Source organism: Cygnus olor, chromosome 5 (assembly GCF_009769625.2).
Source record: "Cygnus olor isolate bCygOlo1 chromosome 5, bCygOlo1.pri.v2, whole genome shotgun sequence".
NCBI lineage: Eukaryota > Metazoa > Chordata > Aves > Anseriformes > Anatidae > Cygnus > Cygnus olor.
Genome location: NC_049173.1, coordinates 14,964,551 through 14,991,491, shown reverse-complemented (window position 1 = coordinate 14,991,491; position 26,941 = coordinate 14,964,551). Strand labels below are relative to the sequence as shown.

The 26,941-nt window shown below is 40.1% G+C and overlaps 1 protein-coding gene and 1 long non-coding RNA gene across 4 annotated transcripts; one reads left to right on the top strand and one right to left on the bottom strand.

Moving 5' to 3' along the window:
* Window positions 1-266: 266 nt before the first annotated feature.
* LOC121070932 lies at window positions 267-4,450 on the bottom strand. Its single transcript, XR_005820301.1, has 3 exons — window positions 3,340-4,450; window positions 542-666; window positions 267-443 (listed from the first exon to the last, which is right to left on the bottom strand). It is a non-coding gene; the product is annotated as an uncharacterized LOC121070932 (long non-coding RNA).
* On the top strand, window positions 461-26,443 carry BDKRB2 (bradykinin receptor B2). Of its 3 annotated transcripts, none has more exons than XM_040558756.1 (3): window positions 463-568; window positions 16,375-16,441; window positions 23,489-26,443. In XM_040558756.1, exon 3 carries the CDS (start codon window positions 23,491-23,493, stop codon window positions 24,634-24,636), a length of 1,146 nt encoding a protein of 381 aa, XP_040414690.1. In that variant the 5' UTR covers window positions 463-568; window positions 16,375-16,441; window positions 23,489-23,490; the 3' UTR covers window positions 24,637-26,443. The 3 variants fall into 3 exon arrangements, with proteins under 3 accessions (XP_040414692.1, XP_040414690.1, XP_040414691.1); XM_040558757.1 differs by lacking the exon at window positions 463-568 and adding an exon at window positions 9,113-9,296; XM_040558758.1 differs by lacking the exon at window positions 16,375-16,441 and having other exon boundaries at window positions 461-568.
* The last annotated feature ends 498 nt before the right edge of the window (window positions 26,444-26,941 follow it).

Sequence of the window (26,941 nt, the reverse complement as noted above, 5' to 3'; positions counted from 1 at the left end):
AGGAACACACAGTCTTCCAGAAATATAAACGCTAAAATCCTTCTCTTGAATGGGAAGAATGTAGGACTGTAAATGAGATATTTGTTCTTTTCTGTTTTAAAGATTCAAGTCTTGCAAGAAGTTAATTTGTGTAACTGTTGATCATGTCTAACACTGGTAAAAGTAATGCACATGACATCACCCACAATAAAGGTCAGGTTTGTGTATGTCTGCATACATATTTATGCACACACATTTCTGGAAGCTCTTGTTCAAACACATGTAGCTGTTTTATACACACTGTGTCAAATCTTTATTTTAACTTGATTTGTATAGTTTACCACCCATAGTCAAATAAGAGTGGTCTCATGTTGGTTAGAGTAGACAAGCTTTGCTTCTGAAATAAAATATAGCAAGGCAGAAAATCCAGGAATATGATGTCATCAAAAGGGGATGAGTCTATTCTGTTCAGGGAGGGGCAGAAAACCAGAAGTTAGACTCATTCATACAACAGAAGGAGCGTGACTGTTCTTTGAGAAGTGTTGCACTCCCTCGCTTGTACCTGTTCAGTGCTGAATTCACAGTCAAGGTATGTGTTTCCACTTCTTTTTCATATGAAAAGTTGTCATTTAAATTCAGTACAGAGTGCTGCTTTTTGAAACCACTTCTTGAATTCTTAATATGTTTCTGTTTCAATTACAAGAGTACTAATGTTATTAGCATTCCAGGAACAAGGAGAAGTAAAATTATTATTGCTGATGTGGTTTGGTAACTTGGCAGGTTTCACAGAGGTGTAGCATTTCCAAAGAAAAGAAAAGAAAAAAAGTTTTATTTCAGAGTACCCAACATGCCAAAGACAGGGCTTTTCCCCTGCCACAGGGACAATCTGGTGTGGGTTACCCAAGGGACATGATTTATTCTGTGCAGAAGGCATCTGATTTGCACCATTGTTTCACCTTATAAAAGATCAGAAAGTGTGAACAGTCAACTTTATTTTCAGCTGAAAAATTACCTACTAAGTAGTAAGGAAAAAGCAGAGGCAATTCTTTCCTGTACTCCCTGTACTTTTTTTTTTGCTTTTCTGTTTATTGTTTTGATTGTCAACTTTGTGACTCAAGAAATGTGGATGTGTGTATACCTTACACTTCTGACCTGTCTCATCTATACTGACTAAATGGAAAAAAAAAATTTTTGAAGTTATTTCTTGTGTAACATAGGAAGAAAAGTTTCAGTTGACATTTGAACATTATTTGTTTCCTTATAACATTTGTATTCAAATGAAAAAATACAGTAAGAGCATGATTTATAAGATGTTAAATATAAATACAAGCTTAGAACTGGAGTTGTAATTATGATCTTGTAACAGAAAGACTAAAGGTTGAAATATATGCTATTAGTTATTATTATTTATATTTATATTTATATTATATATTAAAATAAATATTATTATTTAGCTGCTAATTTTCTATTACTCGGTATGTTAAGCAGCAATTTGAGCACAATAACGGTAATAACAAAATAGCCATGCAACCAAGAGAGTTCAGTTTGTCATTAGAAGCCTTGAATTTGATACATTATGTGTAATCTTACAGATGCTATCTCCTAAGATTAGAGGATATTCTTGTCTTGAACAGTGCACATATTTTCTTAGAGAATCTTGAACAGAGCTAGAAAAAAAATATATTTTTACCGCAGAATCTGTAAGAATGAAGCATCAGGATATTGTGTAATATCAGTCATATAAGTTCTATCTTGTCTGTTCTTTTCTGGAAACACGCAGTCTTTAAGAAAAGAATGAAGAGAAGCATTTTCACACTTCAGAATCAGTCACAGACTTCTAAATACACCTGTCTTGTTTTCAGCGCAAACAGTACAAACGCAGAGAGAAGAGATAAATGTCCCTAAGTTAATAAAGACTTTGGAATAACCAGAGCAGAGTCATCTCCAGAACAGTTCTGTCAGTTTTCCACTGAGCCTTGTACATGCTGGAACAGGATTAAGTGTGTTACTCAGAGTTACCTGAACATTTCGTACTGCCAAGCCATAGAAAAAAACCTGCCTTTCCTCCTGAGTTAGAGCTTCCTGAAATAAGGATCTCATCACCGCACCGGAACACAGCTTAAAATAAATAAATAAATAAATCTGAGCTATATTCTCAGAGTAAATATTACAACATTCAAAGTCCTTTCCCAGACAGAAAATGAGGAATTTGGGAGAATTTTAGTACATCGATTATGAAGAGTCTAAAATTCACTGCCTAAGAACAGTCAGCTTTAGATAGTCTGCTTTTCGTGGAAAGAAGGGAGCAAAAAGCTCTTAGAAACCCAAATCCCCCCGTTTTCAAAGTCACAGTAGGAAAAAAGTCTTACAGCAAGTCCAGGGAAACATGTTAGCAAACAGAGCTTTGCTTTCAAAACAAACACATTCCTTCCTAGTAGCCAAGTCAGCAACAAACGTACACCTGAAGTCATTAGCAATGCTAATCAATATGAAGTTTAAAAGAGAGAGAGAATAAATATTTTCTGTCAAAATGTCGTTTAGTTAAAACCTTCATTTTTTTCTTTAAAAGTTACACATAGGCCAGGCTTGTTCTCTTGTCATTCATGGTTTTTAAAACTCCCCCTCTACTCTCCACGCTTTTGGGTTTCCCCAGCCTTATCTAAATGTTGGTCTTTCTTCCTCATGTACTTCAGATTTTACATACGCAAAGATCAAAAGCTGCGTCTCTGCCTGGCCAGTGCAGGACTGCCAACAAACACAGTGCCTTGAAGCAGAGGCAGAAGCTTTCCTTTGCAGCTGGCATGGCTCTGGGTGAAGGTGCAGTTGCTGAAGACCAAACCCAGCCTGAAGTCTCCAGCTGCCAACCCATATGCTCATCTGCCGGCAGGGGAGAGCTCAGCCAGCTTCTCCCTTCGGCTGGATGCCCCTCTCCAAATTTCTGACCCTACTGTTCTCCGTTCAGCCACACCTGATTTTATCTCTTGACACACAAAAGAAGCAAAGTGATAACTGCTTCAGCCATTCCTTGCTAGCCCCCAGCACCACTGAGGCTGCATTTCCCAGGGGGGCTCAGGCTTCAGCAGCAGTATGGATGAGCAGAGTTGCCACTCTTCTTCTGCTTCCTGCTTCTGCCCCTTATGCTGCTGCACGGTGTTTCTGATCAGAGAAAGTTTAAATGTAATGTCAAGGGATTTTTGCTTAAAGTGGACCTATTTCCTGAGCTAATGTTGCCATATGAGTAGTTTTGAAATTAGCAAAAGGGCTGTGTCCTATGGCACAAAAGTAAGAACACTGGTGGGGCAGACTGGAGGGAGGTGAGGCAGCAAGGCTTTACACTCTTATTGCCAAACGAGTCCTCACCTTGTGAGACCAGACAGCAGACAAGGGCGAGCTCCTCTCCTAGCACAGCTGCAGGAGGGTCCATCCTTTGTGCGTGTATCCCTGTCAATAACATTAACCTGACAGAAGAGTAAATACGACACAGGCTCAGGGTACAGTTTCACAGCAAACCCTGTTCAAAGACTGCAGCCCCCTTACCCAGCTCCCCATGAGGTCAGGCTCTGATAAGGAAAACAGCGAGATGTCCCAGCCAGCTCTGGAGAGAGGAGAGGGCAGCCCTATAGCATGACAGCCTGGAGATGAGTGGGCACAACTGCAGTGGGGAAACAGGATGAGCAATGCAACAAGAACACTAAACGCAGACCGCAGGCTGCTGTCTTCCCGTAGACAAAGTTGCACCGGCTGCCAACCACAGTTGATAGCATGATGACATATCATTCACTTAGAAGTAATACTAGCACGATGGGGCTGAGGAACCCTGGTCATGGTCCAGCACCCCACTGCAAGCCCCAGATATTGATGAACAGACACCAATGAGACACAGACCAGAAAAAAAAACACAAGGAGTGAAGTTGCCTGCTGAAAGCATGCTATCTTCAGTCTGATGATAAGCAAGCCCGGAGCACTCTGACATTATGGAAAAGAAACTCTATAACTTCAGCAAAATGTTTCAGAACTATGCAAATTTGCCAGAGTGGTAGATTTGACTTACTTTTGCTGCTGTGCTATATTTACCTCCCTTGTATGTTAACTCCTCAACTCAGTTCAGCAAGGTTGGGCTTGGTTTTTTTGATCCCTGAAAAAAAAAATAAAAAAAAAATCTTATCATTCAGATTTGCAGACCTGCCGGTGCTAAGCCCTGCACACTCAGGTATGTCAGTGCAGTGACAGCATTGGAACAAAGCCAGACCTCAAGCTCTGGCTAATTTCAGAGGATGGAGGTGCCAAAATGCAGAAATCCATTTCTCCCTCTCACATTATCTGAGATAAACTCAGTAATAAGGACAGCAAGCTATGGTTTGAGGTTGAGGTGATTTTTATATTAATGGCATTTACATGCGCATGTCCGGAGGCAGAACTGGCCGTAGCTGGTTTTCCTCCTGCAGTGTTCCTGCAAGTTTCTGGGAGTTGCACCCCTGTGAGCCTGGAGGGGCTTTTTCCCTTTGTCATGGCTGTGTGATCTACCAGCTCACTGACTGGCTGAAGCTCTGCTGCTCTGAAGAGCCATGGGGCATAAAAATGGGCAGCACATTCCCTCCAGAAGGGCGGTGTGAGCCATCTGCCCACACACATGCAGAACACCCTGCAGCAACACCTTCCTGATGCGATGGTAAACGGCTTGCAGACAACAGGCAGGCCAGAAAGCTGGGAGCAGTTCATCAGAGCTCCTGAGCCTTTCTACAAAAAGCAGCTGTGAAGCTGACATAATTCAAAGGTGCACCTGATCCTTAAACAAGTGGGAGGACAGAAATATCGAAAATATTGACACTAGGTTTTAGCTCAGGTCTGCATGCACCTCTGATCTTCTCCAGCAGTCTTTCCCTAAAACAGGCTATATTCTTCACTCTATTATCATAGAATCATCATCATATATCCATGGAATGGATTGGGTTGGAAGGGACTTTAAAGGCCATTTACTTTGAACCCCTCTGCCATGGGCAGAGACACCTCTCACCGTACCAGGTTGCCCAAAGCCCCGTCCAGCCTGGCCTGGAACACCTCCAGGGATGGGGCATCCACAGCTTCTCTGGCAACCTGTGCCAGTGCCTCACCACCCTCTGAGTGAAGAATTTCCTCGTAACCCCTAATCTAAATCTCTCCTCTTTTAGTTTAAAACCATTCCCCCTTGTCCTATCACTACCTGCCCATGTAAAAAGTCGCGCTCTATCTTTTTTATAAGCCCCCTTTAAGTACTGAAAGGCTGCAATGAGGTCTCCCCAGAGCCTTCCCTCTCCAAGCTTTATATCCTCAGCTCTCCCAGTCTTTCTTCATACGAGGTGTCCTTCTATTACAACCAAGGTTGCTAAGTTGGTTTATTTCTTCTCTTTGCTTGGGCAAGGATCATTTTTCTAGGATCCTCAAGGATCATCATTCTAGTTAATGCCAAAATTTCCAAGTGGTAAGGATCTGGGACTATCCCTCATGGGCAGATAAACAAATAAGAGCAATTATCTTTTCACAAACCTTCATTCTTTGTAGCGATTTACAAGTAACAGAATCAAGTAATGAAGAAAGAAGTTTAAGAAAACAAGGGCACTGGTTTAAAACTTGAGAGCTTTCTAGATGGCTCTACTCTTTTCTTTTATCCTTGGTGTTTTGCAAGTTTATTTTCAAAGTTGTACTATTTCACCCTGATCAAAACAGTTCTAATGAATCAGAGAAGAAGGCAATTCATGAACGGCTGGGATATTGTTCACAGGAGACTTTGATTTATGACATCCCTGTTAAAAATATATATATATATATATGTATATATATATTGCATAATATATGCGTTGTGTACTCTTAACTTCTACTTACATCATTCCACTGAGAAACCTTTTTTCATTAAAAATATCACCTTATAGCCAAGAAATTCCAGCTAGCTGGCTCAGCAAAAGGAGCATTTCCCAGAACTAGAAGGAAGGGGAAGTAATGAAGCGGAGTCATTTTTTCAGGGGTGTTTCCTGCAAAATTTTGGAAATATCAGTCTTTTTTTTGGAAATGCAAGACAGCAATTTGTTTTCTTTCACAACAGAGTTGGTCTGCAAATTGGCATTTGAACCATGATTACAGTACAGAGTAAGACATTTGGAATTTCATTCTGCTACACTTTGTGTCGTGGATCACTACAGACAGCTTTACTGTTGTATTTTGCACTGCACTTTTGAGCCTGTTTAAAAAAAAGGGTGGGGGCGGGGAGAGAGTGAATACATTAATAAGTTTTAGCTTGGGATAAATGAAATATCTGGTCAAACAGCTTTAAAAAATTTGAAGAAAGATTTGACTCTAAATACCAGAATCAAACAATTTCAGATTTTGGACTATTTTGAAGTGAAGTAAGAGCAGGATCCAAACTGTGTAAAAGATCTAGGCTTTATGACAGTTTGAATGAAATTCCCATACGAAATTCTCATTACCTTGGTATATATCTGACTCAGACAGGAATCCTTAGTCATTATATGTCTTTAAACCATTTTCCCTTTTGGGAGATTAAACCTCAATTTTCTTCCCTCCTTTCCTTCCCTCCAGCCTTCCTTTCTCACAACTAGCAGCATTTCTCCTATGTTTACTTCAGCACTGTTATGTTCTCTTCCAGAACTGGCATCCTCTCACTTTCTCTCCACTTGTTCCTGACCTGACATTCTGCCATGAGCTTTTTCTGCATACTGCAGAAAACTATTGCATGCACTACCACACAGTACATTATGTATGTAGTGGTTGCAAAAGTACAGGTACACAAGTCCAGAGGAGACATGATTCACTTAAATAAGAATATTTTTCAAAATTAACAAATCTGGTCAGAAGAGAGCATTTCTGTTTCACATGAAAACTGGAAAAAAAGAAAAAAAAAAAAAAGAAAAAAATGAAATTCCCATCTAGAATTCAACAAGAAATCTGTCTGGGAAGGGGCATCACAGATTAGGGATTTTGAATGAGGCATCTTCCTCTAAAACAAGTGACAGGGAGATATGCTGTAGTGAGTTGTTCTCTTTCATTCTCACTGTTTGCTGGGGCTGTTCCACCTTGTAAAGATAATAAACTATTTAGATGGCCACACAGAGCAAGAGTGAATCTGGGTCTCATGCTAAGCCATTAGCTTCTTGTCAGCATGTCTCCTCCATTGCTCAGAATCAGAAATTACATCTTTAAAATCTTTCCTGTTAAATTTTCCAAATCATTTGTGAAAAAAAAAAAAAAAAAAAAAAAAAACTTTCTTTTAGAATAAGTTTCACCAGAAACTTTCTGTTTTGATAGTCCTTTCAACAAAAGAAGACAATTCCCCTCTTCTGATATTTAGCAAAAAAAAATAAAATCCTACCCCACTGCAGGAATAGAGGGGATGACCCATGATAAGGTGTGATCAATGAACTGTTAACACTGAGCAAACATGAAAATGTCTCTGATCTTGTGTCAGGCTGCAAAGCCACCCAGTGACAACCTAACACCATGTGACTGCTCCAGCCTAGACGTATTTCTGCGTTTGTTAGCTTGGGGTACAAGAACTCTCTGAAGGAGCTGTGGCATATAATAAGAGAATCTCTCTGACAAAATCCTTACCATATTTTTGCGTTGACACTGATATTCTGGAAAGAGCAGATAGACAAATTTTCCTGGTAACCACCTGTGCTCAAAACCCATGGATACAGAGTGAAAAACAGATTGTCTGCACCGGGTTCCAGCAAGTCTCCAACATCTCTCGTTGCTAGCAAAGTGGAGACAACAAATTAACACATGGTTTAATTTTGGAACACTGGCAAAGCATGAAAAGGCAAAAGCAAAATGATAATCCAAACACTGGATATCATAAGCTGGCGCTGTAAATCACACCACTTCTCAGCTGGAGAAGTATCTTGAGCCTTCCAGACCACTCAGAGTTGAAAGCTGCAGGAATGTTTGTACAAATTAGTTAATCACCATATCCTTATCAATATTTATTTGAATGCTTAATTCTGCCAATAGAAACATGGTGCATTTCCACATAAAAATTGTTGTCATTGGTGTTCTGGGTTTTCAGCTGAAAAACTGACTGCTTTTTTTTTTTTTTTTGGGGGGGGGGGCGGGGGTGCATATCCAATTTTATCAGCTCTGTATGTCAAAGTAATTATAATGCAGTCTGAGGTACACTATAGTTCCCTCTCTCTCACCATTTTAAATATGTATGTACATCTACTTTTGAGATTTCCTCTGTGATAGACTGTGGTAATTTTTAACCCTGGTATCTGAAAAGTGACCTCTTAAAAGTGCAAATGCTTCATGTATTGGCTAAGTCAGGAGCAGAAACATAAAAATGATATGAAATGACTGTCCCAGCTGCCCAAGTGACAGCACAGCAGGACATGGTTGACCTAGGAAGGGCAAGGCAAAATGGCTTTCCGAAGTTCATCACTGAACTGAAGAAGCTCCAGACTTTCTTCTCCTTGAGAAGGGAATTCATCAGTGCTTGCACTGCTATACTCTGTTTTTAGGAGTTCTTCAGAGAGTATAAAAAGGAATGGGAAGGGAAGGGAAGGGAAGGGAAGGGAAGGGAAGGGAAGGGAAGGGAAGGGAAGGGAAGGGAAGGGAAGGGAAGGGAAGGGAAGGGAAGGGAAGGGAAGGGAAGGGAAGGGAATGGAAGGGAAGGGAAGGGAAGGGAAGGGAAGGGAAGGGAAGGGAAGGGAAGGGAAGGGAAGGGAAGGGAAGGGAAGGGAAGGGAAGGGAAGGGAAGGGAAGGGAAGGGAAGGGAAGGGGAACAAGCACCAATTATTTTAGTAAAGATCACCTGCTATTTAGACAATGAATATCATGTCATACTTGTATTGCCTTCCATGACACAAATCAGTAATGCTGGAGATTGTCTACTGGGATGGTCTATTAGAGAAGTCAGGCTTTTCAAGAGATTGAAATTTTAGTTAATAATTTGATAATGTAGGTTTGGGGATAGGTCTATAGATGTAGTCAGATGTTCTGAATTAAACTGAGACTGTCTTAAGAAGCACATGTGTAGAAGCGCTAAATTAAACAACCTGGATAAATATAATCTCCACTATATTCTACCTGCTTAAAATGAATGCTGTAAATTTAATTAACCATTATATATTTAATCGTACTTTCTAGCCTATTCTGTTGTCAGAGCCTGATGTGAGCCTTTACTGAATGAAGCTGTCTACATATTATTTTCATGGAGAGAACCCACTGAGAGAACCCAAGACATTCTGTTATAAAGAGGACAGGTTCTGACTGTGATGCCTCAGATGGCTGCCTGCGCTAAGGAATCCGCTCCTTGCACAGAGCCATGAGTATGTGACTGAATGATAGAAAACGTAATACTAACTGCAATATTTACAGCTCCTGGTGGGGATAATTATCTGTAGTTGCAGACAAAGTATTAGTTTAAAACATCCTTTAGGTTGCTGCACAATGCAGCACAGCCTGAATCAACTCTAGAGCAAAATCAGTTGCCTATATGGTAAGAACTAATGAAAGCAGCAGCTGTCCAAGAAATTGCTATTGCATTGTAGGCACTGCAACCAGTCAGCCACACATACTTAGCTATGGGAGACAGCGTTTTCTCAAAAGCCACGGTTGTGAGAGCCAGTGGTGCAAACGTGCAGGAAACACTGCATTATTGCAAACGCCACTGACAACTCTGTAAACATGTTAGCAATTGGCAGCACTAGAGATGGCAAATCTGCCTTTTATTCTAAATGGCTGTTACAATGTTCTCAAGGTGCTAGAAGGAAAGTGCTTTCAGGGCACAGATCCAGTTCATCTGAAAGTCAAATCTCACCATTAAATAGTGCAAAAAGGGAGCAACACTGGTAAATACTATTTGGCCATTAGGCCCTCACATTTTGCCTAGTCATGAGAACTTAGTGCTGCTAACCAGGGAAAAGAGCTGTATTTCAATTGATAGGAGAAAGGAGTGGCTAAGCAGAGCTGAGGAGGCCTGGTAGGAACGATGCAAGAAACCAGAGCTGAAGAGGACATCCATGTACTCCTCAGTGAGGGAGACTTAAGTGGAGTTTTGTACACTGCCGAGCAAATCCTGTGTCTCCACTAAAGCAAAGCAAATAAAGGAGAATCAGTTACTCCATTTTCTTGGGGAACACAAATGCTTCAGAACTTACATTTTTTTCCTTTTATTATTCCAACTCTGTTGCTTTGTTGGTATAGTCCAGTGCTTTCTGCAGGATATTCCCACTGATTTCTGTAGTGAAGATATCAAGCAATTTATGTCACTGGTATGCTTCATCTGCGCTCTCCTATTTTTCAGCCACATAACTATTTAATTAGTTGAATCCCAAGACCAGTTCTAAGGATCTATCCTAGGAACAGTTCTCCCAGCCCTCTCAAGAACTGTCATTAGCCAGCTGAAAATTCATGTCTTCTCCAGCGTAGCTGTTTTCAGCATGGCACTTGCAATAGTTTTGATCCATCTGGGTTTCAGAAAAGCTTGCTTTCTGAAACAGGAAATGCTTACTTTAACAAAGAAATATAATCTTGCTGTACAAACTACAAACTCTTGATAAAGTCAGAAGCGTTTTTCTTTATCACTGGATGCAGGTTACCTCAGCTATTCACCGGGCTCAAGGTATTGTCTGCCACTTGCTTGATAGCTGCATTGTACAGCGTGATACCATCAGACCTGCCATTTCACATGACATCAGACTCCTGCAATGGATATCAAACAGGTCTCACAACATTAGCACACCAACATCTTTGTATTTTGCAGTGGTGATGGGGTACAGCAAGCCCTTCTCATACAACAGAGAACTCCCAAAGCTCCTGCAGTGCTTAGGGAAGGAGGTTCAACCTCCTTTGAACCTATCACAACATGGCAGAACTTTATTTCACTTCATAAAAAAGAGAAAATTTATAGTCTCTCTTTCTCTCTCTCTCTTTTTTTTTTCTTTTTTTTTTCCCAACTTTCACTCACAGTTCTCATACGGCGAATGCCAAAAAGAACAGAACAAGATACCCTGCCAACTTTGCAGACTGAGTTTGTGGTCAGTCTTCTCCTGTTTGAATATTTTCTGTCACAGTTTTCACAACACTGTGAGCAAACACACAGAGTGCACACAGAAGTGTAAATTCAGTTGTGATTTGAGAGCATCGTGTAAGAGTAATGTGCCTTGCTGTAAAAGAATCAGAGAACATCTTGGTTCACAGAGACACAAAGCTACTCCTGACACCAGTCCTGGAGTAGAGTTGCATTACATCCAGTAGTGCAGGGGTCCATGAGGATTAAGCTCCTGGAGAATTAAAGAAGATTAAAGAGACTTGAGAACTCCCAGAATGTAATTCACTAGTCACAAGGAGAGAGGGAAAGAATTGCAAAATTGACATTATAAACATTTCAGTTGACATTTTCCAGAGACGGAAGAATCACATTCACAACCCTGTTTCAACAATTATTTAGGTACTTATATTAATTTGAAATAGCTTCATCAAGAGGAATAGTCTCAATCAACATTATTCAATGACCTTGTGGTATCTTAGTATACAGGCATGTAGATCACCTGAGTTCAAGACCTTGTTCCAAGTTAGGCAGAGCAGAGACTTGGATATAGGTCTCCCATCTGCCCAATGACTATGAAGATGGCAACAACTTGGCTTATGCTTGATTAGCACTTAGATTTTAGAGCATCATACACTTTGCTCCTTCCTAGGCATATACCATGTTGAGAAAGCTGAGGATGGAGAAAAGAATAACTTAGTAAGTCAGAACAGCTTAAACCTCCTCAGAGATGTTTGAATTTCTCTGCAGCAGACACTGAAATGTGTTCTGGGAGAGCAAGAAAGGAAGTGATCATTTCTGTTTTCAGAGTAATTTGATAGTTTTTGAATCCATCTTCCTTCTCTGCTCACTAAGTGCTATGGTAAATGTTGCTGAACAAGTACAGAAAGTTTTCTACTGTGTTTGCCAATCAATCACATACAAAAGAGAAGGAAAAAGCTGTTCACCGTTAACACAAAGGAAATCTCCAGGAAACAGGAAAACAAAATGGTAAACCATTTATTCAAGTCTTAATTTAAACTACTAGGGAATTGGTTGTTATGCACACATCAACATCAAATACTCAGTTCTTGATGCCCCCACAGTTACAGACCTCACTTAGTTTTATTGCCAAAGACAATATTAGCATTTCAAATATTAGCAGAAGTTTTAAGGAGTAGTGGTAGTGGTGGTGCTGAGGGATTTACCGTCATATTTTATTCCTTTGTCCAACCTGCACCTTGCCATGACGATTAGGCATTTTTGACTATTTATTTGCTTATACCCTTCCTTGTGATTTAGGCCACTTTTTAATTTAACAAAGCTCTGATGCAGCCTTTCCCTGCCAGAGGAACATTCTCAGTCACTTTATCATCAATAGCAGTTCTTTTCAGGGATGCTTTCTGAAATCCCATATCCATGGAAGATTTCCATACAAGAGGAATTGTATAGCTCCAAAGAACTGCTCTGTAAGCTAATACATATAGCAAGACCATGACTAAATCTTTACAGCACCTTGTTAGTCACACCTAGCCCTTGTGCTCATCACTGACTGGGTGTAGGTCATGTAGCCTCATGACAGCTCATGTGAGAACTTTTCACAGAAAAAAAAGATTTCTCAGTGACTGAGTCCACTCACATTTGTAAATTGCTCTCAGTGATGTTATTGCTAGTGAACAATACATTAATACATGACATTTATAAATGTTAAAAAAGGAGCAATATATCAGAGCTCTGTGGCATTACCTTTCTAACTAAACATGTTTTCTCTCCTCCATGCTTCAGGGAAAGAGGACAAAATATTTCTACAACAGAAATCACAATTTTAAGAGTTATTTCTTGCTGAATATTTCTAGCTTATGTTGTTCTTAATATAGTTATGAAAAGTTAAAATACAGATGGAATTTAAGTCAACTCTGAGGAATACAGCATTCTCAGGAATGAGGAAGGTGTTATGAACATGCAGATTTTAAAGAGGTCAGAAAGTCAGCAAAAATAAATGTACTAAGGCAGGTTTGTTTTTTTCTTCTGTTATTTTACCCATAGATAATACCTTTTTTCAGAGGAAAGACATAATATCAGAAACAAAAACCTTTGACTCTAGCTCATCCTCTTCAGCTGTTGCCAAGGTACCACAACTTTACATAGCATTCCTAATGTCCCAGAAGATAAGAAGCAGGAATATTCCTCAAAACAACATTAAGCCAAGGTCTAATATGCTAAACACTACATCAGACTACATTTATTTCAAACACAGAAATTTTAACTATATTTTAAAATTTTAAGTATTTTTCCATACTTGAAAAGCATAAACATATTTCATTTTTTTTTAATTATTATTATATTCTGAAACAAATCAGCAGCTTCTCTTTTTCAGCTCTTAAAATCTGGACTGTTTTAACAGACTCATTCCCAGGAGACTCTTTTCTTTATCTTCTTTTGCTGTGATTCTGCGTTTCATTTTACAGCCACAATGCTCTATTTTATAGCCCTTATAACACCCTATTAAGCCCAAAGATTTGCTAGTTTCGCAGCAGAGTTATGTCCTCCACCCTCCAGTCTTTGTGCTAACATCAAAAGGCAAAGGGACCCCAAAAGTGTCTGGGGCTCTTTCAGGAACTCCAATGTGTTTCACGTGGCTCCAGAAAAACACAACTTTCAGAGACCTTGTATCATATACCATCCTCAGGCAGACATCCCAGACACAATGCACTTTCCAAAATGCCCATATTAAAGCACCCAAATGGCCTCACAAACACCTGGCTGCTGCTGTCTGTCAAAATCACAGATTTTTTTTTTCTCTTATGCGTCTCCCCTTCTTCACTAACTTAATGTTAGTGAAGCTCAAGTCTCTGAGATCTCCTTATCTCCCTCCACCTCTCCCCGTAGCCATCTAAAGAGATAACTGAAGCAACCCAAAGATTAGAAAGGTAAATGTGACAGTACATATTTTGGTGCTACACAGATAGTACACACTTGAAACATGGCTCCAACAGCCCATGCATCACACAACTACCCAGAGCAGAAGATGTAACTGGGCACGTGTCAACCACCAGCATCGCCCCTCAGCCCCTCAGTGTGCAAGCTTTGCTCCCTAGGCACTCAGGCTCCCCTCTGCCCCCACTGAAACCCCCAGTTAATACAAGTCAGCTTTTCCTCTGTTCTCCAATTTGGACAAGCCACTGCTGTGTCCTGATATTAGCAAAAAAATTAGCAAAAGCCAGTTCACACCGTGCTTTCACCAAAACGTCCATAGCTTCCTAAGGACATTCACTTACTCACTGCCAAAATTCTACTTTTGTTTGTGGGCCTGAATCCAACTGGAAGTTTCAACTATTAGCACAAGAAGCAAAAATTAAGGATCTTAGGTTGGAAGGATCTAGGAAGGTCTCTAGTCCAACCTCTTGCACAAATCTAGCCCAGTGATGGGATCAGACCATGCTACTAAGGGCTTTATCCTGTTGGGTCTTTAAAACTTCTGAAGGTGACAAGCTTGAAATTGAATGATTTAATGGCTGGATAAACTTGATGATCCTGCTGTTCTGATCCTAGACCAGACTCTAATGTTAAAAATCACTATTTCTCATTTCAGATTAAATAACACTATTGTAACAAAAATGTTCTTTCAGAATGGCAACAACATCGGACTTGTGTGACATTTGTATCATTTTGGAGTGCATTTTTAGTAGAATATCTAAAACAGATAGTATCGAATCAAAGGATGAATACCACCACTAAATCTGGACTAAACACACAGTGTTCATAATGATATTGGCCCTTTTCCATATACAATTACACTGTGTTCAGTAATTCCCACTGATCCGGTTCATATTTTCCTCCTCCTACCAGCTCTCACAGAAGTGTAGCCATTCTGTTCTGCTCTTCATCTCAGCTATAGTTATTTTACCCGTAGATAACATACTCTGTCAGAATTATCACAGTTATTGATGTATATATAAAAGTTGAAATAGAAGCTTTGAAAATAAGCTTTACAGAGAAGGAACAGAATTTATAAGGAGCATGTCCTGCCTGTGTTTTTGTTGACAACAAATTCCAAGAATAAGGTCCATCACAGAAGATTACGATGATCTTCTGACATGCCTTTGACTTCTTGCTGAGCAAAGCTTCTGCTTAGGCTATCCCATCACATGTTCTTCAGGCCTGCTAGACTTGTAGGTGTGCAGCTAAAGGAATATGCATTGAGATTGTTATGCCATACATGACACTAAATAAAGAAACAGTAAAACTCCCTTTTCCCTGCAAATAGACATTGTCCTGGAAGGAAAACCTCCAAATGTGAAAAATGAAACCTACCTCTCCTTAGCTGGCAAATATTTGTGACCTGTCAGATGGTCTCAATTGAGGCAGTTCAGAGAAGTTGCGTCACCTCTTATTTTCTTTAGTCCATCAATTTTAACCCTGTATGTTGGCTCTTGAGAAAACAGAAGCAATACTTCCACAGTCATCAGGAAACAGGTTTTCTTGTAAGCACCATGCTGCAGAGAACCATCCTTACCTATGACATCTTTTAAATTCTTGTTATTTCTCATTTCAGTAACAGCAGCTGTGTCGGACAGATACCTTTACATCTTCTTATGTCTCTGGCAGCTCCTCTGTTGTTTTTACTATAGCATTTATACCAGTGTGAAGAAGTAAGGTTGCAAAACTAACAGGCAACAGCAAGGGATACTTGGCTGCCCAAGCTGGGCTGAGATATGTTCAGGAGGACAACACCTCACAAAAATACATAGCATCAAAACAGGCTTGGCTCTGCACAGGGATTTACAGGAGAGACCACGGCAGGCCTTGGGTGTTTTGTTATTTCTTTCTGTAGCTGCTCTGCCTTCTAAAAAAGCACCATCTCTAAAGCCTCATATGTCAGAAGTGAGCCAGTGCCCCTCTCAGTATGCAGCCACTCGCTCAAAGCTGTGTTTGTCCTCCCAGCTTTTCCACTCCTCTGTGCCACCATCATCTGGCTTTATATGAAGCTGTATATATCTGGAAAACCATTTGGCCACTGGCAGCACTTAAATAAGATATCATAAGACATTGTTAAGAATGTTACTGACTTCAGTCTGGAATTCAGCTGGGAGGCATATCTAGCCTTTACAAGACCCTTGTTCTGAATCTGTATCACTGAAATGGAGTTCTGTTCTGGATACCCAGCTCCCAGGCACTACCACCAAATAGGTCTTACGCAATTGTTTCCAGCAGATCTGAGAGCAAGGGACAGTCTTTTGGGGGAATAGGAGAGGCATAAACTGACAGTATGCAATCTCACAAGAATTTTAGTTTACATTCTGAGATCATAAAATCTTACCTGAAGTGGCCTACAAGAGTCCTGAGGCTGAGTAATCATCAGTATTATTTTATTTCAGGGAACTGAAACAATCCGGATGCGGAATAATCCTCTGCAATAGCATTTGTCCACAAGCTTATGTCCAGGTAATGCTGGTTTACTTTAAATACCTTTCCTCTGAGTTCATTGCATGTATCCTATTAATTTAATACAGGAAGAAAAACGGATATCAGCTGTACCCTGTAAAAACACCAAAATGGTTGTAACTGTTATGGTTTCAAAGTAATGATTCCAGAGGCTGTAGTAAGATGCTGACAACAAAATCCTATCCTGGAACGTTTGCATTTTAAACAGTCAGAAGGAATAAATCAATGAGCGGTCTCAACTTGTTGCCGCTGATGAAGTTTTCATGTAGACATACCTCTTTCTTTATGTGATTCAAAGCTAAGAAGCAGTAATCTGTGTATAAGATTACTTAATGATGTTTCTTTAAGCAAACAAAGCTACAATAGTAATAATAGTATACATATTTCAGCTTTTTTCATTTAAAAATTTGTTCTCTGTTATCATGACCACTTATGCTGATGCTAATAAATAAGACCTAGAATAACTAAGACCTCAAATCTAAGTGCCAAGATACATCTTGCTGCTGAACAAAGCAGAACAAGCCAGGCAGCAAGGTTTCTGGTGACAAGAGAACTTATTCTACTGTCTTGGCAAAGGGAATGTTCATGATTCGCCTTGAATAAAAGTGAATTACACCTCCCTTCATCCTGATAAAATTTTACTAGTGGATGAGAAGAAGCCTTACGCTGCTCAGAGAAGTAGACGTCTTAAGAGGCATGGGCACAGTGTGACACAGCAGGAGGCGATGTAGTAGTTCCCTGCATTCATTCCCAAGTGACGTGTCAGCAGTTAGCTGACCCTGCTGAGAGAAACTGTGAATAAATGTACATAAATAGCTCAGGAACCTAGCCATTCCCAAGCAGATATGTGTGTTTCTCTGCACAGCGCCACTACGCATCATCAGAATAAGCAGATGTGCAGGGGTCCCTGCACTGCCTGCTCTCTGTGTCTGTGAGGCAGGCACAATTTTATATTCCTCTGAGCACCTTCAGCAGCAGCAGTGCTCCTGTGCTCTGGGGAGAGGTTTGGCAACAGATTGCACCAGGACCTGAACCACAAGGCCGCAGCCTGCAAGAAAAGTTCTTAGAAGCCACAGGCAGGATTGTCTGTGTTTCCTGTACGTGATGGGATTTTGTTTGAATTGATGCTTTTTTTGTTCTAATTCAGCTTGCCTAGTCGAGAATGCGTGAGTTTGTCCTCAGCACACAAACACGTGGTGACTGTGACAAAACAGGCAGAACATCGTTGCATATAGAAACCAGTACAAAAAGACCTAAAACACAGGCTCCCAGCAGCATCCCAGTCCTTACGTATATACTGGAGAAAAAACAGGAAAGGTTGTCTGGACTTCCAGCGTTCAGAGAAATCCTGAGGGAATGACCAAATTTTCAAATTATTCCCAGACAATTTTTTTTTTCCTAAAAATAGAGAAATCCAAATATGGAAACCCCCAGATGCTTTGAACTGACTTCATTGGGATATGGGAACATTTAGCAAAGACTCAGAGCAGGATGGTGATCCCAAAAAGTAAAGGAAACCGGAAATTGTTCTTGTCTCTATGAAATGCTGATTAACTATATAGACTCAGGACAACATCAGCAGCTGGCAAGTGCTCACACTGAAGACATTTCACTGAACTATAACCACATGGATGCTCAGCCCCTTGTTTTGATTTGAGCTGTGTCTACTCTTGCTTGAGGGCAAAAGAAGTGTTGTTTGTTGTAGGAAAGCATAAATTAGGGATGGAAGCATAGATGTCTGCAGTGACTCATTTCAGCCCTATAATCCTAGCTGATGTAATCAGTGGGCAATTTGACCATACCAAGATGTGGCTATAATTTACAAATAGGAGAGATCATAAACTATCACAGTCTGAAATATTGCGTCATGCTTGTAATTCAAGTACCTTTGTAGTCAGAAGTATTTCCATGGGCAAAACAGTCTCTCGGGGAATTTTTATGCCATTTTTTTGCCAGTTAACTCAAACATCTCATCCCTAACCTGGATACCAAGAAAAAATTATTCTATAAACTATTAAACAAACATTGAGTGCTCTGGTTCAGCTTAAGCCAAATAGCCCTCTTCTCCCCTTCTTAGTCTCAAATACCCTTGTTTACACCACAGGTTACACTTAACCCAACCTGATCCTGCGGCAACAGGTAGCCATGAAGGTTGGGGTCGTTTGACAACAGTTTCTGCCTGCTGGTCTGTCCCTTGTTCTTTCAGATTATATCTCACTGTATCTTAGCATTGAAACAAATGTTTAACATAGTAAAAGAAAGGATTAATACCACTCTCAGAGGTGTTAATCAGACCATGAATCCAGTAGCTGCAAGACTTCATCCAGACCCAAACCAGGTTGTGAAAAAAAGTTAACTTGATGCATTTCCCCATTTGGGGAGTAAAATTGCTTAGCTTTCCTCGAGCTTATTCATATCCAGTAACACCATCAACTGAGCTCTGACTTTTTTTCCTGTGCTTGCATTTTTAGCTCACAGCTCATGATCCTTAGAGGGCTTTTTGTTTTGCTTTATCATATTCTGCTTCTCCTCCTTCAGTAAGGACCATCCATAGAGCCCAGCACGTACAGCAGTAGCATGAAGACTTTCCATCCTCACCTGACCCTTATTCCAAGTCTTCTGTACTCTGTGCATTATCCTTGTCTTGCTGCTCTTCTCACACCTGTCTTCTGATATGCTCCCCCCAGGATGGTACATACAAGTCCATCCTTGATCAGTAGGACATCCCACCAGGTTCCAGGCAAAGCCAAGGGGCATTAATGACTGTGCCCAGTCCTCAGAGCTTTCAGGCCATGGCACTTCAGACCATCACCTTTTGGGGTCCCTCTCCCCTCTCCAGCAGCACAGCAACTACAGTTTATTACCACCTTTTTCCTAGCTCGTCCATGAGGGTACATTATTTGCAGCATTGGCATGATCGGGCCATTGTCCAACATATGACTGTGTCAGCCAACCTCAAAGCCCTCCTCTGGTACTCAGGTCAGTGTTTGAAGGTGACACAGGGCTGGGTGCCACCTGCACAGGGCAGGACATGGCTGTCTGCAACACAGAGCACCCTGCAGCCTCCTGCTACCAAAACATTTCCATTTATGCCCAATACTATTAGCGAAAAAAATATTCTGGAACGACATGAAGCAATGACTGACAATGTTTTTACGTGACTGTCAGGCAAGAAGTATCTAGCTGTAGGAGGTGAACTTCAGCAGAGACAAGTTCAACCCACTACAGCAGTCCTTCATAATCTCAGTAATAAGTGGGTTGCTTCAGCTGGGCAGCTTTTATATCAAAATCATCAGATAAAATCTTTTTGAGGATCCCAGATGAGACATTAAAACTGCCTTGCATTGCACAGAAAGTGTTTGTAGAGGCTGTGTGAAGGGATTATATTTATTTTAACTGAATTGCAATAATAAGATAATGGCAAATAGACATAAATCTCTTTTCTAAATTGTGGCTGTGTAAATCATAATTTATTCAGCAAGCACATGGTTTAAATGACTTTCCTGTGCTATAGAGAATAGCCCCAGGCAATCATTTAAATAAGGTATGTAATGATCATTTGTACATTTTATACTGTTCACACCCATATTTCTACCAATGTTTTACAGAAGTGCTTGAGGTAAGAACCAAGGAGGCAAGTCATCCAGGAGCCCCACAGCACGGGACTTAGTCCCTGCACACTGTTCTTAGACCATGGTAATGTGATAGAAGTAATTTATTTTAAAGAATTCTAGGGCTTTCCTTTCTAAAGCTCAATCATGTAAAAGAGATGAATTAAAGGAAAAATATCAATCAATAGGCATTTTTGAGCAGTTATTTGCTGTAGAAATAATTCCTGGTTATTGTTTTTCTATTAGTCATAACTATGACGGAGAGCATAGAAATTGCCAACTACATCATAGTCATTTTGACTTTGAATCACTAATTAATGCTTTATTAAATATATGTGGATATCCAACCTGAAAACATTTTATAATGCACTTAATTCTTGCCACCAGTTCATAGCTCGCTACCAGCAGAAGCAACAGCTTCTGCCAGTAGTATTGCCCAAGATCTTCTGTTCTCAGATGACCTTCTGTTGGTCATCCATTAGAATTTCCTATGTGTTTTTACAGCATGAAGTGCCAGGAGAAGGAGCTACAAAGATAGCAAAGGGTCTGGAGGGCAAGACACATGAGAAGCAGCTGAGGTGCCTTGGTTTGTTCAGCCCAGAGCAGAGCAGGCTGAGGAGAGGCCTAATGGCAGCCTGCAGCTCCCTCACGAGGGGAGAGGAGGGGCAGGTGCTGAGCTCTGCTCTCTGGGGACAGCAACAGGACCCGAGGGAACGGCATGGAGCTGGGACAGGGGAGGGTCAGGCTGGGTGTTAGGGAAAGATTAATCCTGCCCAGAGAAACTAGGGGGTTGAAACTAGATGATCTTTAAGGTCCTTTACAACCCAGGACATTCTATGAAATGTTCTGCACCCAGAGGGTGGTCAGGCACTGGGACTGGCTCCCCATGGAAGCAGTCACAGCACCAAGCCTGCTGGAGTTCAACAAGTGTTTGGACAACACTCTCAGATACACGGTTTGGGTTTTGGGTGGTTCTGTGTGGAGCCAAGAATTGGACTCGATGATCCTTGTAGGTCCCTCCCAGCTTGGGATATTCTATGATTCTGTGATTCTATGAGACACAGAAAGAGAGACTTGAAGCTACTCTTTGCAGTAGCTATGTTAATCCTGTGTGTTAATCACAGCTGTGTTGGCTGAGTTACTGTGTTAATCTTCTCAGAAAAGACTGGAAACTGATATTTAAGATGATTGATTTGAACAATTTGATAAATGTGATTTGAGGAAGAACAAATTAAAGAACACATGGAGGCTCTCAAAATGGCAGGGTTTTATATAACCCACCATTTTGGTGTTCTGGAATTAGGAGAGGAAATCTTTGTTCTTGTGTCTGTGAGGTCAAGGAGAACAGGGACATTTCAGAAGCCCAGAGAGAGTAAAAAAAAAATTCCTGCCATTAAAAGGCACAGAGTGCAGGACCCAGGGACTTACAGACCTGTCATGCTCATTTAAAATTCCTGGAAATAGGTTAAAAAATAATAATAATAAATAATCAGTATACCAACATATAGAGGACAATAAAGAAAATTAAAGTGATAAGGAACTGCCAATATAAGCATGTCAAGAACAAGGTTGCGTCAAACCAATCCAATACAGACTAATGGATAAATCAGAAGTACTAGATGAGGCATATCTAGGTTTCAGTGAATCTTTTGGTATTATCCTACATTGTACTGAAATATGAACAAATAAAATCACAGAAACATGCAATGTATATGCAGATGCCTGGAAGGGCTCAGACAAAAATTTACAACCTGCAGCAGTTTGCACATGGAAGATGAATAATAAACAGAGATCAGAATATTTCCAATGTTGTATAATATGCAATGCATACGGTGTTTGCTTTCAATATAGAACAAATAAATCCATATCCTCAAGACCTAAAAGCTCCAGATAACCAGTGTAACCAATAGCATATGTCACTGGACAGGTGTCTACAATGTGTAATGATGGATAATAAACTGGTTCCACCAGCCACCAACCCATTCTCCAGATGCTGGTTGAAAACATTCAGAAATCTAAAGGATACAGGTGTCTCAAGGCTGAGGTGGTTCTAATAAGGACAAGATGGATGAAGAGTCAGGATACATGCTAGAGGATAGAGATATGTTCCTGCGGTTAGATATGGGCTTGAAAAGTTTTGGGTTCGGAAAGATAAACTTGGAGAATGAGAATATTTATGTTACTGTCCAGTTTATGCAAATATTGTCCTTTGCTTAAGTTATGAAAGACTGGAAATGTGCATTGCTGTCATTTTGGTTTGTGCTCATTAATCTATTTTTGAACTGCCCCGTATTTCAAAGTTCTCAGTCCCACTTACCTGTTCTATCCAGTTGACCTGTACTGCCTGACAACTGTGCTATAAATTTTATGGTAGAGAGTCTTTGTTGTTGCCTCTACTGTAGGTAGTGAAATGCCATCTTGATCTTTGCTTTTGGTTCCCAAGCACTACGGTACTTAATTCAAAACAAATACACAGAATATGGCCATCATTTTTCAGGAATTCTGAATCTAACAGCCAAATGTCTATGTGCATATCCAGCACTGACATTTATCAAACAAATGCAGTAAATAGAAAACAAATGAGAACCTCATCCTTCCAGGAATTACAAATGTGTCCCCTTTTCACTGTCTTTTCACCAGATGAATCAGACAAATATTTTAGTTAAAAATACATCTGAAAAGCTTCCAACCAAACCATAATATAAACTGTGGTATTTTAAAGACCTGGAATAAGAAAAACAGTTTTACTGTCACCTAGTCCAGGGAACTATACATACATACTGGGAAACCAGTCTTGTACTTGGGCATTAATTATCTCAGAAACACAGCAATACCGGTAACACAGTTAACATTTTAATGTCACTAAATGAAACCTGGACACTTAACTACTGTTTAATCCTAGTGACATTTAAGCACATATCTGACATTTAGGCCACTAAATAGCTCCCTGTAAGACCCTAGGCTGTTCTGAATATTTACAGCATAGCACCTGGTTGTCAGATTGTGCTGTTGCACCCAAATTAGCTCATTGTAGCCAGATGGCCACCATCTTTGCGAACCTGCCAACCCACCTACCATGGTAGGAAGGAAGGAAAGGAAGGAAGGAAAAGATAAAGAAAAAAAAATGTAGCTCTAATGAATAAAGGCCAGCCAATGTTCTCTTCCAGCTTCAGTTAAACTGCTTGTTACAATGACAACTGTTGCTTCATCCCTTCTGTTTCACCCCCTTGATTGATCCAAATGCACAGTCCATGGCAGTTTGCTTTTTAAAACCCTCTACAAGCATGCAGGGTGCATACAGAAAAACAAGCCAGAGAATTGTGAGCCTGTTCAATACCACGTTTTTAGGACAGTGGTAAAAGCAGAGCCAGTTTTTCTCATTGTGTCTTTTGCAGCAATGATCTCATTTCACCTTTTTTTTTTCTTCTCTGCACAGAAATGGTTACCATCACAACTGAAAATGTTACACATCTTTACAAGCTTATGGCCACCAAGGAGCTCACAATCATTCCAGCAGATTTCCACAATGATTCCGAAGTTCATCAGCTGAATGGATACAAATGTATAAATTCAGATGCATGGCTATGGCTACAGACTTTTCAGCCTGGATTCCTTTGGTTTATATTTATTCTGGGAGCAATAGAAAATGCCTTTGTCCTTATCGTACTGTGTTTCCACAAGGGTCGCTGCACAGTGGCTGAAATTTACCTAGCAAACATGGCACTTGCTGACCTACTGCTAGTCTGTTCTTTGCCTTTCTGGGCCATTAATATTTCTAATAATTTTCAGTGGCCTTTTGGCCTGTTCCTCTGTAAAGCCGTCAACACAGTCAGCAACATGAACTTTTATTCTAGCATTTATTTTCTGACGCTAGTGAGCATTGACCGCTATCTGGCCTTGGTGAAAACCATGTCTCTGGGACGGATGCGGCGAACTGTCTGTGCCAAGTGGAATAGCTTTGTAGTCTGGATGTGCGCATTGTTCATATGCTCACCTGCGATGGTCTTCCGAAAACTACAGTATTACAAAGAATACAACATCACAGCCTGCTCTCTTGCTTATCCATCCCCCTACTGGCACCCTGCAAACAACTGCCTGCTGAATATTGTGGGCTTTGTGATCCCGCTCTGTGTAATTACCTATTGCACTACCCAGATCGTCAAGGCCCTACGAAGTAGTGAGTTACAAAAAATGAAGTTAATCCAGACAGAAAGGAGAGCCACCATGCTGGTCCTCGCTGTGCTCTTGCTGTTTGTCATTTGCTGGCTCCCATTCCAGATCAGTACATTCATCGATACAATCTGCTCCTTGGCAAAGACTTTGAAATGTCTTGAAGAAATCAATGACATTGTGACCCAGATAGCTACCTACTGCGCCTTTAGCAACAGCTGCTTGAACCCAGTCCTATACGTTATAGTCGGGAAGCACTTCCAGAAGAAGGCTGTGGAATTCTACAAGAACTTGCTCCCACAGAGGTGCAGAAAGTCACAGTCTGTGAAGGCAGAAAACTCCCTGGACACTTTAAGAACTTCCATTTCAAGCGAATATCCAAGGAAAAAGTCTGTTTTCCCATTACCACGGTAGCACAATTTGTTCATAGTCGGGGCAGGGATCAAACATATCAGTCTCCACTAATATCCATCTGCTATGGGTCCACAGAATAAACACGTGGTAGCATTCATCATTTGTGGAAAACCAATGGTTTGATCTTAATGCAAACTTCATACAGAGAACTGTTTCTAATGTTATGGACATTTTTCACATTTGAATCATTCTTTGTAGCATATTTATGGTTTTCACGGCTGAATTTTATTTCTTGCATGTTTCATTTGAAATGTTTATATTTCCATGGAATATAAGTGTCTGAATGCACATACAGTTGTCTTATTAGAGTCCCAGTATAGAAGCTATTGTCAGGGTTGTGCAACTACTTATGGTACCCGTACAGTTTTGTTAGACTATGTTTTTATAGGAGGGAATCATATTTATGTAAGTTTAAATGAATCCTGTAGGACTATTATTCAAATGGATTTTTAGGTGTGACCCTCTTCTGGACTTTTCCTTTCTCTGCTCCAAAGCAATATGGGTTGCTTGATTTACAAGCTGTGCCTTTTTGCAACTGCTCTGCCTCTGCTAGGTGCAGATTTACATCTGCCTGTATGCATGGAACATAGCTCAGAAAAGGTAATGCAGATAAGGGAGGAAAATTTCAACCAGCTTAATGAAGGCAGTAGAGTTTTCTTTGTAGCAGGAGACTCTTCACTCTTTCTGCCACAAGGTAAAAATGTTCACTATGGAGAGCTCTTTTGGGGTGGGTAAATGCTATCTTCATTTATACCTATATGTCAGCTCAGAGACTAGTTTTTTAATGTTCACAAAAACATAATTAGTATTCATAATGTTATTTAATGGAAATATAAATGCTCAGTACAACTGGTATAATCTCACAAGAAGAAACAGAATACAGAGGAGAGCATCACCTAACTACCTTAGAAATCTAACTGAAGCTAATAGGAGTTTTGAATATTCAGAGAAATCAAAAATGGTATTTTCAGACCCTAATACTACCTAAATTTTATTTATAGAGTTAATATGAGTGATTTTAATACAAAATATCAATTCCTAAATTAGACTGGATTTAAAAATCAAACGACTTCACACAGAGGAAACTCAGTGTACTGAATTGTCAGGATGCACTTTTACTTATGGGAACCTTGATCTAAAACCAACTTGGAGATGATCTAAAAGCTTCTGAAACTCAGAGCCTTTATGTTCTTTCCAGTTGGAGCACTTAAAACTGGAGCCTTAAAACTCCCCCCAAAAATAGAGTTTGGTTATATCACTAAACTCAGACTGTTAATGCATGGCCTTTAATCATCAGAGCTTGAATGGAGCAATAAAGTTCCATTCAAGCTGGAAAGTCTGTATTAAATCTTCAAATAATTAAACCAAAGAAATACTCTAGAAGCTTGTGGATGTGCTATTAAAACTATGGTATGTAGATGACTGTAGATGATTTATTGAAAATTTCTATATGTTTTATTTAATCATCCAGTATAATCCTATATCATAAGTATTTTTAGAGTTTGTTCTATATATTGTCCTAGACGTCTATGATGAAACACTCCAAGCCTTTCTGTTATTTCCAGTGTTATCAACATTGTCACGTTCATGAGCGTATCGTTCACACAATCTTTAAATTAAAGGAACTCCATTCAGAGGTTATTGGGGCAATGGAAGAGAATTTTGAGTATTTGGTACTGAGAAGTAAAATATGAAAGTGTTATGACTTGTCAAGAATACAATATTAATTTAAAACATGTAAATACATACATGTGTTGTTTTGCTGTGCAGAAAGCATGTACAACAGAAAATAAATGACTTTAAGATATTAAATTTGCTGGCATTTTGTTTTCCAGCCTGAGTTCTTTTACTCAGGAAAGACTTCTGAGAAGCGCAACTGTTGCAGATACTTTCCTTCACTTCCTGTTGTACCAACAGAAAGTGAGTTGAAACAACAGAATTTTAGCTACTTTCAAAGTTCGGGGTTGGCTTTCTTTTCAGGGCCCATCTCTGCATGGTGCTGAACACCCTCAATACCTTTGGAAGCTAAAACCTGAATTAAGGCAGCTAAGGATATTGAAATCATTTCACTAGCTTTTTTTTGCACCCTGGTAGCCTAAGCTTCCATGAAACAGCAGATACTCCTTTTCTTTGTGAGGACCTGGGGTACACAAAAATCTATAGTGCCCTCCATAGCTGTCTGCAAGATGGACCTCCTGCCTAAAACCTTTGCTCTGCTATCAAAACAAACAGATAGTAGCAGCAAAGCAAATTCCTTACATTAGGCTCTGCAGATTGTAGAACGTATAATGTTGATTTCCAGGTT